General features: G+C 44.5%; 1 protein-coding gene across 2 annotated transcripts in view; it reads right to left on the bottom strand.

Annotated features, from left to right (window-relative positions):
- Positions 1-15,042, bottom strand: part of abcb4 (ATP-binding cassette, sub-family B (MDR/TAP), member 4) — a 290,570-nt gene that overhangs the window by 73,856 nt on the left and 201,672 nt on the right. For both annotated transcript variants that reach the window (XM_041183581.1, XM_041183582.1), the window contains 3 exons: positions 12,011-12,182; positions 2,015-2,139; positions 328-499 (listed from right to left, as the gene is read on the bottom strand). In XM_041183581.1, the coding sequence (XP_041039515.1) occupies positions 328-499; positions 2,015-2,139; positions 12,011-12,182 (469 nt within the window). The remainder of the gene's footprint in view (positions 1-327; positions 500-2,014; positions 2,140-12,010; positions 12,183-15,042) is intronic.

Genomic DNA, 15,042 nt, shown 5'->3' with positions numbered 1-15,042 from the left:
GTTACAATCTCTTCGCCTGGGACTTAGCAGATGATCACTAACATCAAGGCAGGCAATGCTAAATTGCTTCTTTCCATCTTGATTTGCTTGTGGAGGTATGACCAATAACAGCATCTGCCCTGAGGAACAAAATAAATTAGTCCTTGGATTTCCTATTTTGGACATGTGTTGCTCATGCAGCAATGAGTCCAAATTGGTGCAGACTAATTTGTATCCCATGAGGCTGAAACAGGCAGGCAAACTAAAGAATCAGAAACAGGATAAGGAACTTTAAGGAATTTTTTTTAGCACTTCTTAGTGTTTAACATAATATAAAATGTCACTTACTGTTAGCATTTTTCCAATGGTGTACTCTTTATTCAATATGAGGGTACTTCCATACCAGAATGCCAGAGCATATGATGCATAGATCATTAAGAAGGTGAAACCCACTGCTACACTCATTACAATAGACTTGTTGATTCCAATGTCTTTAGCATCAAATAAATGTTTTTGATACCTTCAAAAAAGGTGAATATAATTAGGTACTGGAAAAATAATCCAACCACCATACCACTTTGGTTCATCTTTACAATATGACGAACAGAGAACTCTTCTAACCAACCACCTTCATTCTGGTCGAAATGAGACATAGGCAGCATTTTCTGGTCAGCAAGTAGGGGCGGGGCCCACTGGCTAATGCGGGGTGACGTCAGGCGGGTGTACCGACCTCACCCATGCCATTTACAATTTCCATTCGGTGGGCGCAAAACAGTACACAGACCCACTCAGGGAATCCCCCCCGCCTGCACAGGAAGGGCTCAGCGCTTCCGGGCGGACGTCACGCTGGGCGGGCCTTAATTGCCCCGCCCACGTAAAATGGCAGCATGCCCCCAACCGGGGGTGCCAATTGGGAACCCGCTTGCTCACGCCTGCTCCCGCACAATCCCCCCCCCCCCGCAACGAGGGGAAAATGCTGCCCATAAAGTCAGAAAAAACACATTTAGAGACATGGTGGGAGGTGTTTCAAACAGGAAATCCGGAAGTCCGGATAAAATCTGTAGTCAGGCTGATTGACAACGTTTGGCCTCTAGTCAGCCAGTGATGACTCTGGATAGGTGCAAGAGCTTGTAGGAAAGGTGCGGGGCATCCAATCCTTGATCCTGGGGTGTAGTCTGATCCCTGACCTCATGAGCCTTTGAATGGATGGGAGTTAAATTAGATGCAGACAGCCTCAGTAAAATATTTAAATTACCAACTCCCAAATCCTGGGGCTGAGACTGTCCTGTCTCCTTTGACTCAGGAATTGGACAGGTTGGAGCTGAGTTGATAGGGATTTGGGATTTAAAAATAAATTAGCATCCCATCCACCCTGACCCACCCATTCTTTGAGATTAAGATTGACCCCAAAGAGTGGCAAGCTAACAGTAGCCTACACTTTGCCTACTTTTAAAATATGTCCTTATGATGATTGCCAACAAATGCTCATTTCGCCAGCTGCTTCACTCAAAAAGGCATGTAAAACACTCAACTGGGTGATATATGTCCACTCATGTTGTTCCGGGCCCATTTTGTTGCTACCACCCAAATTTGCTTCTAAAGTTGTAATAAATGTAAGATTGTCAATCCTAACCTATATATTTTCGATTTGCATACAGGAAAGCACTGTATCTAACAAATGGAAACATGCAGAGTGTGGTGGGACTCCATATGATAAGTAAAACTTTCCATTCAGATTTTGCAATATTGGTTACCAGTTGCCTCTCACTCATATGTATTCATGTGTACTGGAGAGATGACACACAAAAAGACAGCAAATGATTAGCATAAAGGTGGCAAAATAATTGAAATACTGTTCCATCTTTCAAGGTTTGGGATAGAGTTAAGTTTGTAAAATCAATGTCCTGCATTTAGACATGGTGCCTAAGCAGGCGCTGTACAATACCAATAAATTCCATTGCAAAAGCACAACTATAGGGCCATCAAACACGCCCCGCTGTCATCAATTCTTGGGAAAATAAATAAAAATTCCAACCTGTCAACTTCCTTCTTTTGTCCCCCAAAAGCTACCACAGTTCTGAAACTTGACAATGCCTCCTCTGCCACTGCTCCAGCTTTTGCATAGGCATTTTGTTCTTGTTTTGTGAATGAAGTCAGCAGCTGAATCATTCAAAAAAAGGAAAAATGTATGATCCACATCCATTGATGCATTATAAATATTACAAGTCATGCGAACATCATTAAAAAACAAGAAAATGTTATTTGATTGACTTGAAGTTCATCCCAACAGTAACTGTTAATCTCATGCATGAATCTGAAAGCTATTTAACCATGGGGGGATGGAGGAGGGCAGAGAGGGAAACTTTCTCACCAAGCAGGATCCTGTCCCACTCATCCGCCACACAATCAAACCATTCAGTCACTGTATACCTTTCCCTGCTTCTTATTAAAGAATGACTGGCTCAAGGCTCTTCCAACTTCAAGCGTTAAAGAAGCCTCTAAAATATGCGGAGCTATATAAAAAATGCACAACAGCTGACATTGGGGGCGGGAAATTGAATTTGTCAAACAAACCACAAACATTTGCAACTTGCATTTCTAATCAAAAATTCCCCTTGATTATCAAAAATCACTTCCATTACTAATTGATCATCAGAACTGATACACAAGAAAACCTCAACACAAAAAGACCTCAGAGGGAACATTAAATTAACAATGTGCTTGTGGGATAAAAAACAAGCATGCACATGCCCAGAAAATAATTCTGTGTACATCACAGAAGCAGCACAATACCACATATGTTCAAGCAGGAGAATCTCTCCCCTTTAATAAAAACAAGCAAGTGCTGGGAAAACTCAGTGGGCAGGATTTTCCAGCCCCATTTGAGGCGGGCGCCATGGTGGGCGGGAGCAGAGAATATCATGAGAAGACCAAAAATCAGTTTTACAGCGTCGATTGTGCGCTCAGCCGTCATTTCCCACATCGCAGCTCATCGGGAACACCATTTTAATGTTTTTGCATGTCATTATGAGGTAACCTCACCAGAATCATCCCCCACACTGGATCATCCAGTTACATCAGCATGCAGTTAGAACAACGAGCTTTACAACAGTATATAAGTGACGTGCACCTAGCACCTGCACTTTGCTCGTGACTTCGAGGTTAGTTTGCCTACCTTGCATCACGCAGCACTTGTGGGAATCAGCACCAGGCTTTGCAGGCAGCACCACTTGCCTCTCAGCTGGTTGTTACAGGCAAGTCTGTATCTACCAGACCAGTGGTAAGGCAGAAGTGGGTTTGCATTAGCTGCAGGGCAAGGCCTGTACTGGGCAAGTGGACTCAGGCAGGAGAAGGGGCTGCAGGGCTAGGCCCATATTGGAGAAGTGGAGGGCAAGTGGCCTCAGGCAGCAGAAGGGGTTGCAGGGCCAGGCCTATGCTGGGGGTTACAAGTGGGGAAAGTTGCACTCAGACACATGACTGGGAGGAGAGTGCAGCAGGTATATGTTGAACAGAATAAGTGGCCTCAAATTGGGAATTGGTGAGGTCCACGTGGGCCACAGGCACATCCACTTCACAATATTCAGGGGCTAACAAACAGACCTGCTCCAGAAGGGCGACAGAACCAAGGGAAACAAGGGGTGAATAGAAAGGTTTGTGAGGGAGAGAAATCTGAACTTCAAGCTCCTTTGGGACAATTGGTGAGGTTTCCATACTTACAGGGAGGGTCCAAGCTGGCCTAGCATTGAAAGCTCAGTGCCACCATCTTTCAACCTGCAGCGATGGTGCAACACAAAATTAAAATGAGGAGAAGCTGTGCTGGTGAGGGCTGTGCAGCCGGATTGGAGGGCAGCTGCATGTACTTGGGGAGGGGGAGCTGATTCAATTGGCATGCGACTGAGCTGTGATATTCCCAAATGAGGAGACAGGCACCACTGAGGCATTTTAAGAGCCTTTCAATGACAGTGCAGGGAATCAGGAAAGTCAAGCAATGATGCCCATTCATGCAAGATTAGTCCTGCAAAGTGGCACTAATCAATCTCCTTGTTTTAACCCCTTGTTCACAGCATAGAAATTCCCCAGTAATAAGAAACTCCATAACAACTGGGTGAAAGGACAAACTCCAGAAGCCTGTTGGAAAGTTTGTGTTGGGCGGGTCACTGTATAGAAACCTCAGGAGCCCTCGAATAATCTAATTTCATGAATCTCGACATTTATCCTCATGTTGATTGCAAAGAGTGTAGTATTAGAGTGCAGTGAGTGAAGCTCCCAGCACCTGGGCAGAAAGCAGTGCATCCAGGCACCTGGCCAAAGCAACGTCACAGCAGCTGGTCATGTTGTGGGCAGTGGAAGCCTTGATACACACTCCATACAGGCTATCATTTCAGGGGCGAGTACATTTTGAAGTGGGAACAAAGCCCTGGAACCCACATTCACTGATGAGTCATTAACAGAAAGAGGACGCTTGGAGACTAATGTTGATGCTTGTCTCTTTTTCATTGATACTGCAGAGAGGAGACCATCAGGAAGATGGGGCCTGGATTTATTGCTGCCTGAATTATCACTTAAAGACAGGAGAAAAGAAAGAACAGACTGCGACAGAGGCACATGGATCACCAAAAGGAGGAGCAGCACCCTCAAAACTAAGGGCCTCCTATAGACACAGGGGATGAGGCTCACAGAGATGTCATGTGTAGGTGGCTCACAAGACCCGGGGTCTGCAGAACCCACATCTCTTATCTGCAGCTGAGCGAGAACCAGTGTCGCCGATGGCTCCGCATGTCCAAGGATCTGGTGACTCACAATTGCCATATTCTCCTGGAATTTGTGCCACGGGGTCGCAGGAGGGCATCCATTGCTGGTGGCTGTAAAAGTAATGGCTGCTCTGAACTTCTACGTCAGTGGCTCCTTCCAGGGCTCCACTTGGGACCTCTGTGGGATCTCTCAAGCGTCTATGCACAAATACATTCATGAGGTCACAGACGCCCTTTTTGCCAAGGCCCACAATTATATCAACTTCAACAGGGATCAAGAAAGCTAGGACACCAAAGCACTGGACTTTGCTGAGATTTCCGGATTCCCACAGGTGCAGGGTGCTATTGACTGCACTCATGTGGCTGTAAAAGCTCCCTGGCAACAGGCATTCCAATAACTAAACTGAAAAGGCTACCATTCGTTCAATGTACGGCTGATTTGCAACCATAACAGACCTGATGATGCAGGTTTGCGTGGGATACCAAGGAAGTGTCCATGACTCATACGTTTTGAGTAGGTCGCAGATATTTTCGAGGGACCAAACAGAACCCAGGGCTGGCTCCTTGGGGACCAAAGGATACCCGCAAAAGAAGCAGCTGATGACACCCATGAGGCAGCCTGAGACGTCTGCAGAGGGAAGGTGCGAGGCTCATACCACTAGCCGAGCATTGGTGGAGCACAGCATAGAAATCCTAAAGATGTGATTCAGTTGCCAGGACTGATCTGGCGGAGCACTCCAGAACAATCCCCACAGGGTCTCATGGATCATGATGGTTTGCTGCACACTGCACAACCTGGCACAGCTAAGGCGGGAGGACTCGCCAGATGATGAGATGGAACAGCTGCATGTCTCCCTTATGAGGAGGACCTCGAAGAGGATGAGGGTGATGAGTTCATGGAAACCGAGGCTGCAGGGTAACAGGCCTTGCATGGGTGGCCCAAGGAAGGCATGTGTGTGAGGCCCTGATAGCCACCAGAAGAATGACAAGTTGTAGTGAATACCCTCTTGGACAAGTGCCCTCCATCATGGGCCAGCATGAGCACCAGCATTGTTATTCCTCACATTTTGCCCATGCACTTCAATATGAGAGTGAATAGTTACACATTGGGCTCACATTGTCCTGATCCTTGGAAGGATGGCGAACCCTCGGCAGCATGTGTCCTTGTTTAGACAAGGTGCTAACAGGAGAAGGGTGTCCTGGCATCAGATGTCAGAAGGTGCTGCCTTTGCAAGTGTATCTCCAGCATCCTAGTTGCAACAGCAGCTCTACAAGAGGCAGGAGCTCTCGGTCGATCCTCAGTGGTCTCGTAGCTGTAGGCCTTCACTGTGACAAGGCTCCTCATGGAGATCCAACTCAGACAACAGATCAATACATTCTGTGTCACATCGATGGTGAATAAAAAATCGCACTTGGGACAAGGCAGCTGGTGACATCCTGCTACAGTGAATCCATTTAGAAATGACTCCGTTGTCTGCTGTGCATTCTTCTAAATCACACTGACATCCTTAGTTTTGGCATGCTGGCCTGCATTTATCCTCACCTTAATATGGATGTGGACTGCCTGAACATGACAACAGGGCACAGCAGCCAGCAGACTGCCACCACTACTGGTGTAGATGTTGGGCTGCATCAAGATGTAATGATAGAATAAGAAAAATTATGAAGTTCTGAATACAGAATAGTGGCATGGGTTTTCAATCACTGTATATACTTTTCACCTTTATAAATATATTTTGCTTTTATCCCTCAAAGATGCAGGTACAGAATGGCTTATCGATGTGATGCACTGTCCTGCGTTCATTCAAGGGGATCAAATAGCTCCCAACCCCAATTATCTCTCATCTTGTCTCTCAAGCTCCATGTCGTCTCACTCAATCTCATCTCAGTCAATCATCTTTAGTTCCACATCAGCGACATGAACAAAGGAACTTCCTATCTGAAAATGATAGTTGGACAATGTACATGTAAGCCTTGCATCTGAGGATCACATTATGTAACCTCATGAGAATTGTTCTTGGAAAGTTAGTGATTAACCTGATGTTACAGCACCAAGGTCTGTTCTTCATGCATCGGCAGCCACGTAGGAGTCTCTTCACCCAAGTGCACTTGGCAATGACCTTCATTTTATGTCTGTGAGGCTTGGTTAAGTATTAATTGTCATTGAACACCATAGCCTTTCATACCTCCCTGCAGTGTTATTTTGTTTACTCTTTTCAGACTGAACAAGATTCCTTTCTTAGTTCCCACTCTCCCCATGCATGACACTGGAAGTTGTTTCCGCTCAGTGATATTTGAAATGTCTGCTAAAGTGTGTGATGTCAGAGGTGTGCACTCATTCAGGTGCTGCTGAATAATGACATCTGAGGATGTTGCTTTGCTCCTCAAAGGATGCCTAGTGCTGCTTGACGGAATCCCTATGTTAGGTTACAGAATGCCAATCGATATGGATTTCATTACATGACTATGCAATCAGTGTCTCGGAGTTCATAGGAAGTATTGAACTTTGTGAAATGGAAAATGTGGAGGACTATAATGGTATGAAAGTGATGCTCAGCCACATCTCCTGAGTGCTCATCAGTATCTACAATGGGACAAAGTTAGAATTGAATGCTGTATCAAAACTGACTGGGCCACATCTCTCCTGGATACCATGGCAATGCAGGGCATAAACTTGGGATGCTTCCAATGAATGCGGGGTAATGAGTATTTGTCAATTATGACACGATGGTACTGCTGAATCACTCCCTGCGAGTACAATGCTAATGTTAGTGTCCATGCTGTCATGTAACAGATCACTGTGTCCTAATGTCCGATGGCATCCTAGTGCTCAGTATCAAGATGCGGCCTCTGCATTAATCATGCATGAGAGCTGGCACTTGGAAAGGCGGTGCTGTCCAGATGTAGCCCCATCTTCAGACAGACAAGCGATAACAATTGACGGATGTTTTCCCTCTTCAAGCTGCCTTGCTAAACTCCTGTCACACAGGCATGAGTGCTTTGATGCATGCAGTCGCGTTTATGCCTCTTGAAGGCTGCCATGGCCAGTGACTTCTTCGCACCATGGTTGAAAGGGCTGCACTACATGTAGTTGTTTACATTCAGTGCTGGTGCAGTGCTGGAGCATCCATGTGCTCCCTATAGTACTGCAGCTTCCAAGGATGATCCCATCTTTAGGGTTGAAGGTAACTTATGCTTCCTTCATTCTCATTTTGAGATTGATGACCTTTTGAGATGTTGAAAATGACAGTGAAGGTCTTACTGTTTCTCTTGCATCAACGCCTCAGGGGAACTGCACTTGTAGCAGCTTGCCTTCACCTTATTTCTTCTGGAATCTTGTTGTTATGAGATTATCACGGGCACGTTTTCCATGTCATGCCCATGCAGTGGCATCCTCATTTGGCTCATTTGAATCCTTGCCCTCTTCAAATTTATCCCCTTTAACATCCTCCTCATCCAAGGAGACATGTAGCTCATCCATGTCTCCATGTGGCAATTCATCCCCCTATGTAGCATAAGGTTGTGCAGGGTGCAGCAACCAATGATGATGTAGGACACCCTCCATGCTGAGTACTGGACATAACCATCTGATCGGTCCAAATATCTGAAGTGCATCTTTAAGAGGCTAATAGTCTGCTCTATTAAGGGCCTTGTGGCTGAATGTGCTGCATTGTATCTCTCACCAGATGCAATCTGTGGACAATCAATGAGCATCATTAGCCACGTCTTTAGGGGCTACCCATGTCACCAAGGATCCAACCATCTATGCACTGAGAGCCCTCAAAGATCTGTGGCATCTGGGAGTGACTCAAGATGAAAGAATTATGGGAACCTAGCACAATCATGCATGATCTGCTTTCTGTGATCACAGATCAGCTGGACATTTAGAGGGTGAAAACCTCTTCTATTAAGGTATTGCACTGGCTGCTGCCAGGGAGCTCTCAAGGCCACATGCGTGCAGTCAATGGTGCCCTGTACTTGCAGGAAGCCTGAGAATGCAGTAAATTCCACAGCTCTGGCAGCCTGGCTTGCTTCATCCACACTGAACTACACGCAACGATGAGCTTTATAGAAAAGGGCATCAGTCACCTCCCTTTTGCATTTGTGTGTCGCCAATTGTCGAGATTTCTGTGGAGGTCCCCAGTGGAACCCTGGAAGAACCCATTGGCAAAAAGTTGAGTGTGGCAGTAACCTTAAGAACAACTGGCATTGGACGGCCTCCAAGTCCACGCAGCATCAGATCCTCATGGAGAATGTGGCAACCATGAGACAACACATCCCCAGACAAGCAAAGGTGTCTGTGGCACTGTCTTTCACTCATCTCCATGTATGAGTTGCATCTTCTGTAGACCCTTGGTCACGCCAAATATCTCCATGGATGTGGATCCTCCTCATCAGCATCTGGGTCTTCCCAGGGTCCTGCTGGCTTTTGTTCCTCAGGTCAACAGTGCTCCCTGAGCAGTGCCAAACAGCAATGGGCCCTCCTTCTCCTCACTCATATCAACGCTATCAAGAAGGCAACATTGCCTGCAGCCTGCAATCAGTCCACTCTTCCTTGTGCCTGTGAACGAATAGATGTGAGACATCATTGCATGTTCCCCTTGAATGCCCACCTTCCATCTCCAAGCCAGGAAGCCAGTGTAAAGCCCTTGGCCTGCCCTCAGTGTAGACATGGCATTCCCAGGCCACCCCTTGCAACTGAAGCACATCCTGGGGGTTCACAAGTGGCTGTGAACAGCCCTTTGACATGACTATACATTAACAAAGAGGGTTTTGATCAGAATGAGTTCATCATGTGCTATAACCCTCAGTCAGGCTATTGTCAGCTTGCCTACATTAGTCTAAACACTACCCTAGCCTTGTTATAATGTCGTGGCCTAAGCCGTAACCATTAAACTGAGAATATTAAATCTTGTAGTGCTCATGTAGCTTCTGTCTAGCAGCCATACAATCAAACATTGATTGTTTGATCCTCATTCTCTTTTTACATGCCTCTGTCAGGTACAGAGAGCCAATCAGACCAACTCAAGTGAAGCCCCAAAACTTAATGGATTCTCACATGAATGTGCACCAAAAGGTGCAATACTCCATCAATGGGCATTTGATCCATGAGAGAAGTACTCAGCTGAGCCTTGTTCTCCATGTCTTGAGCAGATAATTAAGAGGATGCCCCTTCAATCAGCTCAAAATATAAATCCTCCCCCCGGTGTCTTTTTTTCAAACTTGTCCACATCCCCTGAAAGAAAAAAAGTATGTGTTGGAAAGTCTACCTGTAATTAATCCATTGAGAACTGCAGTTTCTAAACAAAATCACTTTTGATTTGAATATTTCTGCAAATGGAGAAAGCACTATGAACTTAGGAATGTTCTGTGTGTTTTTATTTATCCAATACTTGATCATATTTTAAAATATTTAGGAGTTATAAGGTTAATTGCGGGTGGCACGGTGGCGCAGCGGCTAGCGCTGATGCCTCACAGCTCCAGGGACCTGGGTTTGATCCTGACCTCGGGTGTCTGTCTGTGTAGAATTTGCACATTCTCCCTGTGTCCGCATGGGTTTCCACCACATGCCCCAGTTTCCTCCCACTGTCCAAAGATGTGCTGGTTAGGTGGATTGGTTATGGTAAATTGCCCCGAGTGTGTCTGTGTGATTGTGTGCCGCGTAATGGATTGGCGTCCTGTCCTGGGTGTACCCCACCCAGTGCCATTGCCTGTCAGCATAGGCTCTGACTCCTTACAACCCTGAATTGGATGAAGCAGTTCTGGGAAAGTGAGCGAGGGTTAATTGTTGTGTTTGAAAATTACGAGATGTTTGAGATAGCCTTATTGACAAAAGCGTTTTCCTTTCCAACCTGTTTCAAAGTTCAGCCAAACCCAAAGCAAAGATATCAGCTCATCAGACGATACCACATAAGGCTATCAGGATGGAATTTATGCAGCACATTGTTATGTTTATTTGTCTACATTTGTATGAAAAACAGGGAAAGATCTGCCAGGATGCAAAGGATATGAGGTCATTGACCTCATGGACACATAAAAACAAACCGAGCACAAACTGGCTGGAAATCTGCTGAGAGGGTCACACGATTACAATGGGCGACTTCAGTGTCAACTTACGCCATTAAATTTTAAAATTCTGTAAATATTTCAAATTTCTCTTAACAAAATGTATTTATTTTCAGACACCTTATTCTATGCTCTAAAAATCCAGCTGAACAGATTACAATCTGGAGCTCATTATGTGAGACTCTAGCATCTCATACATTCCTCATGAAGTTGGAAACTATGGGAATATAAAACAAAACCATAGAATTTATCATGGATCTGTACACCAGGTCTAAGAGCTGTGCTATATTAGACAAAAGACTCAGTATGAAAGAGGAGTGATGCAAGGTTCTCCACTGTAGCCCAACCTAGTCAACATCTTTATCAATGATATATTGATTTATCAATGACATTGTAAGGCAATCCCTCAAAATGTCTATTCCAGTAATTTATGAAAGTTATTGCTCCTTTTTCTGGATAATATTGTGCTGGCAGATTCAACCATGGATCTAGATACTGAAAATCCACAGACCAGCGATCCCAGCAGCAAGGTTAGGACTGCACCCATGGAACATTCATCAAAAGTTCCAGGAAACTTTCCATGCTTGCAAGGGGCCCCTAATTTACCTGAAAACGGCAGGCAACTGCATCACAAAGGCCACATCTAGGTGCCCACATTAAGAACGTTCAGCATAGCTGCCTGCAGCAGCACCCTTTCAAAATCAGATGCACAATTGCACATATCCCAGTATCCAATGAAGCCTGGCATGTGGAACCTTTAACATTCAGAAACCCTCCACCTCACTCCCTCCTATGCTAATAGTCACATTTGGGGAACAAAAACCCTATAGTTGGGTGTAGATTTCTCAACAACTTGAATTGAAGACCTAAGGACATGGTTATGAGCTTCCACTTGTCAAATGGTTGACAAAAAAAGGAACCACAGGTGCAGCACTATGTCTCAGTGCTCTGCAGTGACCATTCTTGAAATTAAGATGATGGTTGGGTTTGTGATTCTTGACAAAAGTTATTACTGATTGGTTCAAGGCAGCATCAACTGAGTCCATGGAATGAGTTTCTGCCCATGCTGTAAAAGCTGGGAAAAGCCACAGGATAAACATGGGGATAGCAATTAGGGCATAATAATTATTTGTTTTTACAAATAATGAAAATTCAAAATGTTTTAGGTAACCACAATTCTGTTATAAATAAAACACACAACCAACCACACTAACCTTGGACCAGAGTGCTGCAGAAATTCCCAGAACTGGGCTCACAGCCAGAATCACCAGTGCTAGCTTCCATCCGTTCACAAAGCCAACCACAAAACCACCTACAAAGGAGGCCAACGATTGTATGAGCAGGCCTATTTTATCACCAATTCCTTCACTTATTTTCGAGATATCACTGAAAAACAAACAGATTGTAACTCAACATCAACATCTGCTAAAATGTCAGTCACAGTGAGGCAAGCTTTGCTGTGCAACTCTTAAATTTTATAATCTGGTCTGTTGAACCCATCCCTTCTCTGGCTTGTATCATAAACAGAATTCTGCTGCTTTCCACACCATCATCGTAGGCTTCCTATCTAAATGGATGATGGCACACTCCCTATTTCCAGGAATTTACAAACATTGTCTGGTCATTATCAAAATGTTGTTTGTTGCAGTTTGATTTTTCAAATTGGCTGCTGTGTTTCTTGCATTACAACAGTGACTACACTTCTACAGAACTTATTTGACGGTAAGGTGCTTTGGGATGTCATGGAAGGTGCCATATAATGCAAGTCTTTTTTAAAATAAATTTTATTCACAAGGATTTTCATATAAAACAATAAAGTTTGTGTTGGATACACAAGGACCATTCTTAAGTCAGACTAGGAGAAGTTAGAAATATAATAGTTTTTATTCCTCTCATTTAGGCGTAACAGCAAAATGCACGTTATCTGTACCATTTTGGAATAAACAGGACTCAAACTTTGAAGCATGATGTTCTAACCCAGGGTACCACTTGTAATTCCTTCCTGTCAACATTAATGCTACCACAAATAAAATCCTTATGTTAAAGTAAACGCCTTGAAAAGTGTTATCATTGGAAGGAAAAATCAGTAAAGCTTGGAAATGAAGGGGACCAGTAAACCTTGTCTGAACTGGTCTTGTATACCTTAAAATGGAACTCCAGTGTTACTGGTGCCGGTATCACTGATTTTTACTGAGATCTGAACATTTTGAACTGGATTTTCCTTCTAGAATCTAAAGCCTCAACTGAGCTCTGACTCTCATTCAAAATTTGTTGCTGAGAATCGTAGTTACTATCCTGGACATCAAATACAAGCATACAAACAATGATAGACAGGAAAAGATCTACTGGTCCATCCTGTCCCACACAAGTGCAATGCCTTGTCCATCACAATGTATACAATTCCCACCTCACCCTAAAGTCCTTCAATTGCCCACGAGAGGCAAAAAGGCAGATAAAAACTCAGGCCAATTATGTAACAGAAAACTTGGAAAAGTCCTCTCGATGACCTTTTTAGGTGGTTGAAACTAGTCCAGGAGGTCACTTTGGACCTAGGTTTGAGAGGGAAGAAGAAGAAAAGGGAAGGTTTGTGAAAGGCTGGAGAGCAGGAGCGAATAAATGACAAAATGCTGTAAGGCCAAAAAGATTGTAATGGGACAAAAAAAGAAGCAAAATGTGCACCTAGGAGGAAGTGTGAATGGCAGGATAGCTGCCATCTGAACATAAAGTGATGGAAATTGGAGAATTAAAAAGGAGAAAAAAAACTAGTAACTTTCCAAATTCTCCTAGTTCTGATGAAAGGTCACAGGCCTGAATGTTGGGCTGGAATGGAAATTAGAGCTCGTGCTCAAAGGCCAGAGGGCAACATGCCATTCAGTCAGGGACAGTGACCAGGCCACCAGCACTCAGTGATCAGCCAACGTACTGGCCAAAGTGGGAGCTTCATGTCTGAGCATGGAAACTGTGAGGGAGAAGGTCAGGTAAGTTTATTTTGAATTTTTACAATGCTGCAGCTGCCTGGCCATGATACTGGAGGGGCAACCCCTGCTGGAAACAGCTAAGGGCCACAGCTGTGACCCAGTGGCCGTTTTGAGCCGGAGGGCCCCTCAAATGATATTAGTAGATGTTGTAATTGAAAATAATTGGCCTTTATTGGGCCTCCCACAGCTTCCAACTACTCAGCCGATCAGCTGACCTGAGTCACTCTTTGAAAATAACTTGGTGGCAGGATCATTGCAATGAACAGCACTGAGGCTGGTGGCACAAATTTGCACGGTCACCTGCCTCCAATCCTGGACCATTTAAAAATCCAGCCCAATTACTCTGTTTCTCTCTCCACAGATGCTGCCTGACTTGCTGAGTATTTCCAGAATTTCTGTGTCTATTTCAGATTTCCAGCATCTGCAGTATCTTACTTCTGCTTGATTTTCAATTGCTTTTTGCCAAAAAAATAGACAATATAATTACATTGAATCCTACGGAATTAGCAGGCAGATTTTGAGTTGATAAAGAATTTGACATAAGTTTGCTACTAAACATTAACTACTGGAAACCTGCAGGGATTGAAGTTAGGACAATTTCTTCACTATTGTCATTAATGATCTAGATGAAGATGTCGGGAAAGCTGGCTGTAAATTCACAGACGATACAGAGGTAAGTCTGCATGCTAGCATATTCATTGAGTAAAATAGAATACAAATTGATGCGGTGGGGGAAATGGGCCTCCATCTGATAAATGCGACTTAATGCAGGTGAATATAGCACTCTGCACACAGGTAGGGCGAATGCCTAGCACATACAAGCATGTGCACAGCATGCAGAACTATGTGTTGAAAGCTGTCAAGAAGGATAGAGAGCTGAGTTTTATTTATTCACGGGATGTGGGATTTGCTGACTAGGCCAGCATTTATAGCCCATCCCTAATTGCTTTTGAGAAGGTGGTGGTGAGCTGCCTTCTTGAACTGCTGCAGTCCATGTGGTGTAGCTATACTCACAGTGCTGTTAGGGAGGGAATGCCAGGATTTTGACCAGCGACAGTGAAGGAATGGCGATATATTTCCAAGTCAAGATGGTGCATGGCTTGGAGGGGAGTTTCCAGGTGGTGGTGTAGCTATGTATCTGCTGCCCTTGTTTTTCATGATGGTGGTGATTGTGGGTTTGGAAGGTGCTGTCTAAGGAGCCTTGGTGAGCTTCTGCAGTTCATCTTGTAGATGGTACACACTGCTGCCACTGTTCATCGGTGGTGGAG

Source organism: Carcharodon carcharias, chromosome 3, assembly GCF_017639515.1.
Source record: "Carcharodon carcharias isolate sCarCar2 chromosome 3, sCarCar2.pri, whole genome shotgun sequence".
NCBI lineage: Eukaryota > Metazoa > Chordata > Chondrichthyes > Lamniformes > Lamnidae > Carcharodon > Carcharodon carcharias.
Note: the sequence above shows the minus strand (reverse complement) of the source record. Positions and strands in the feature narration are given on the sequence as shown.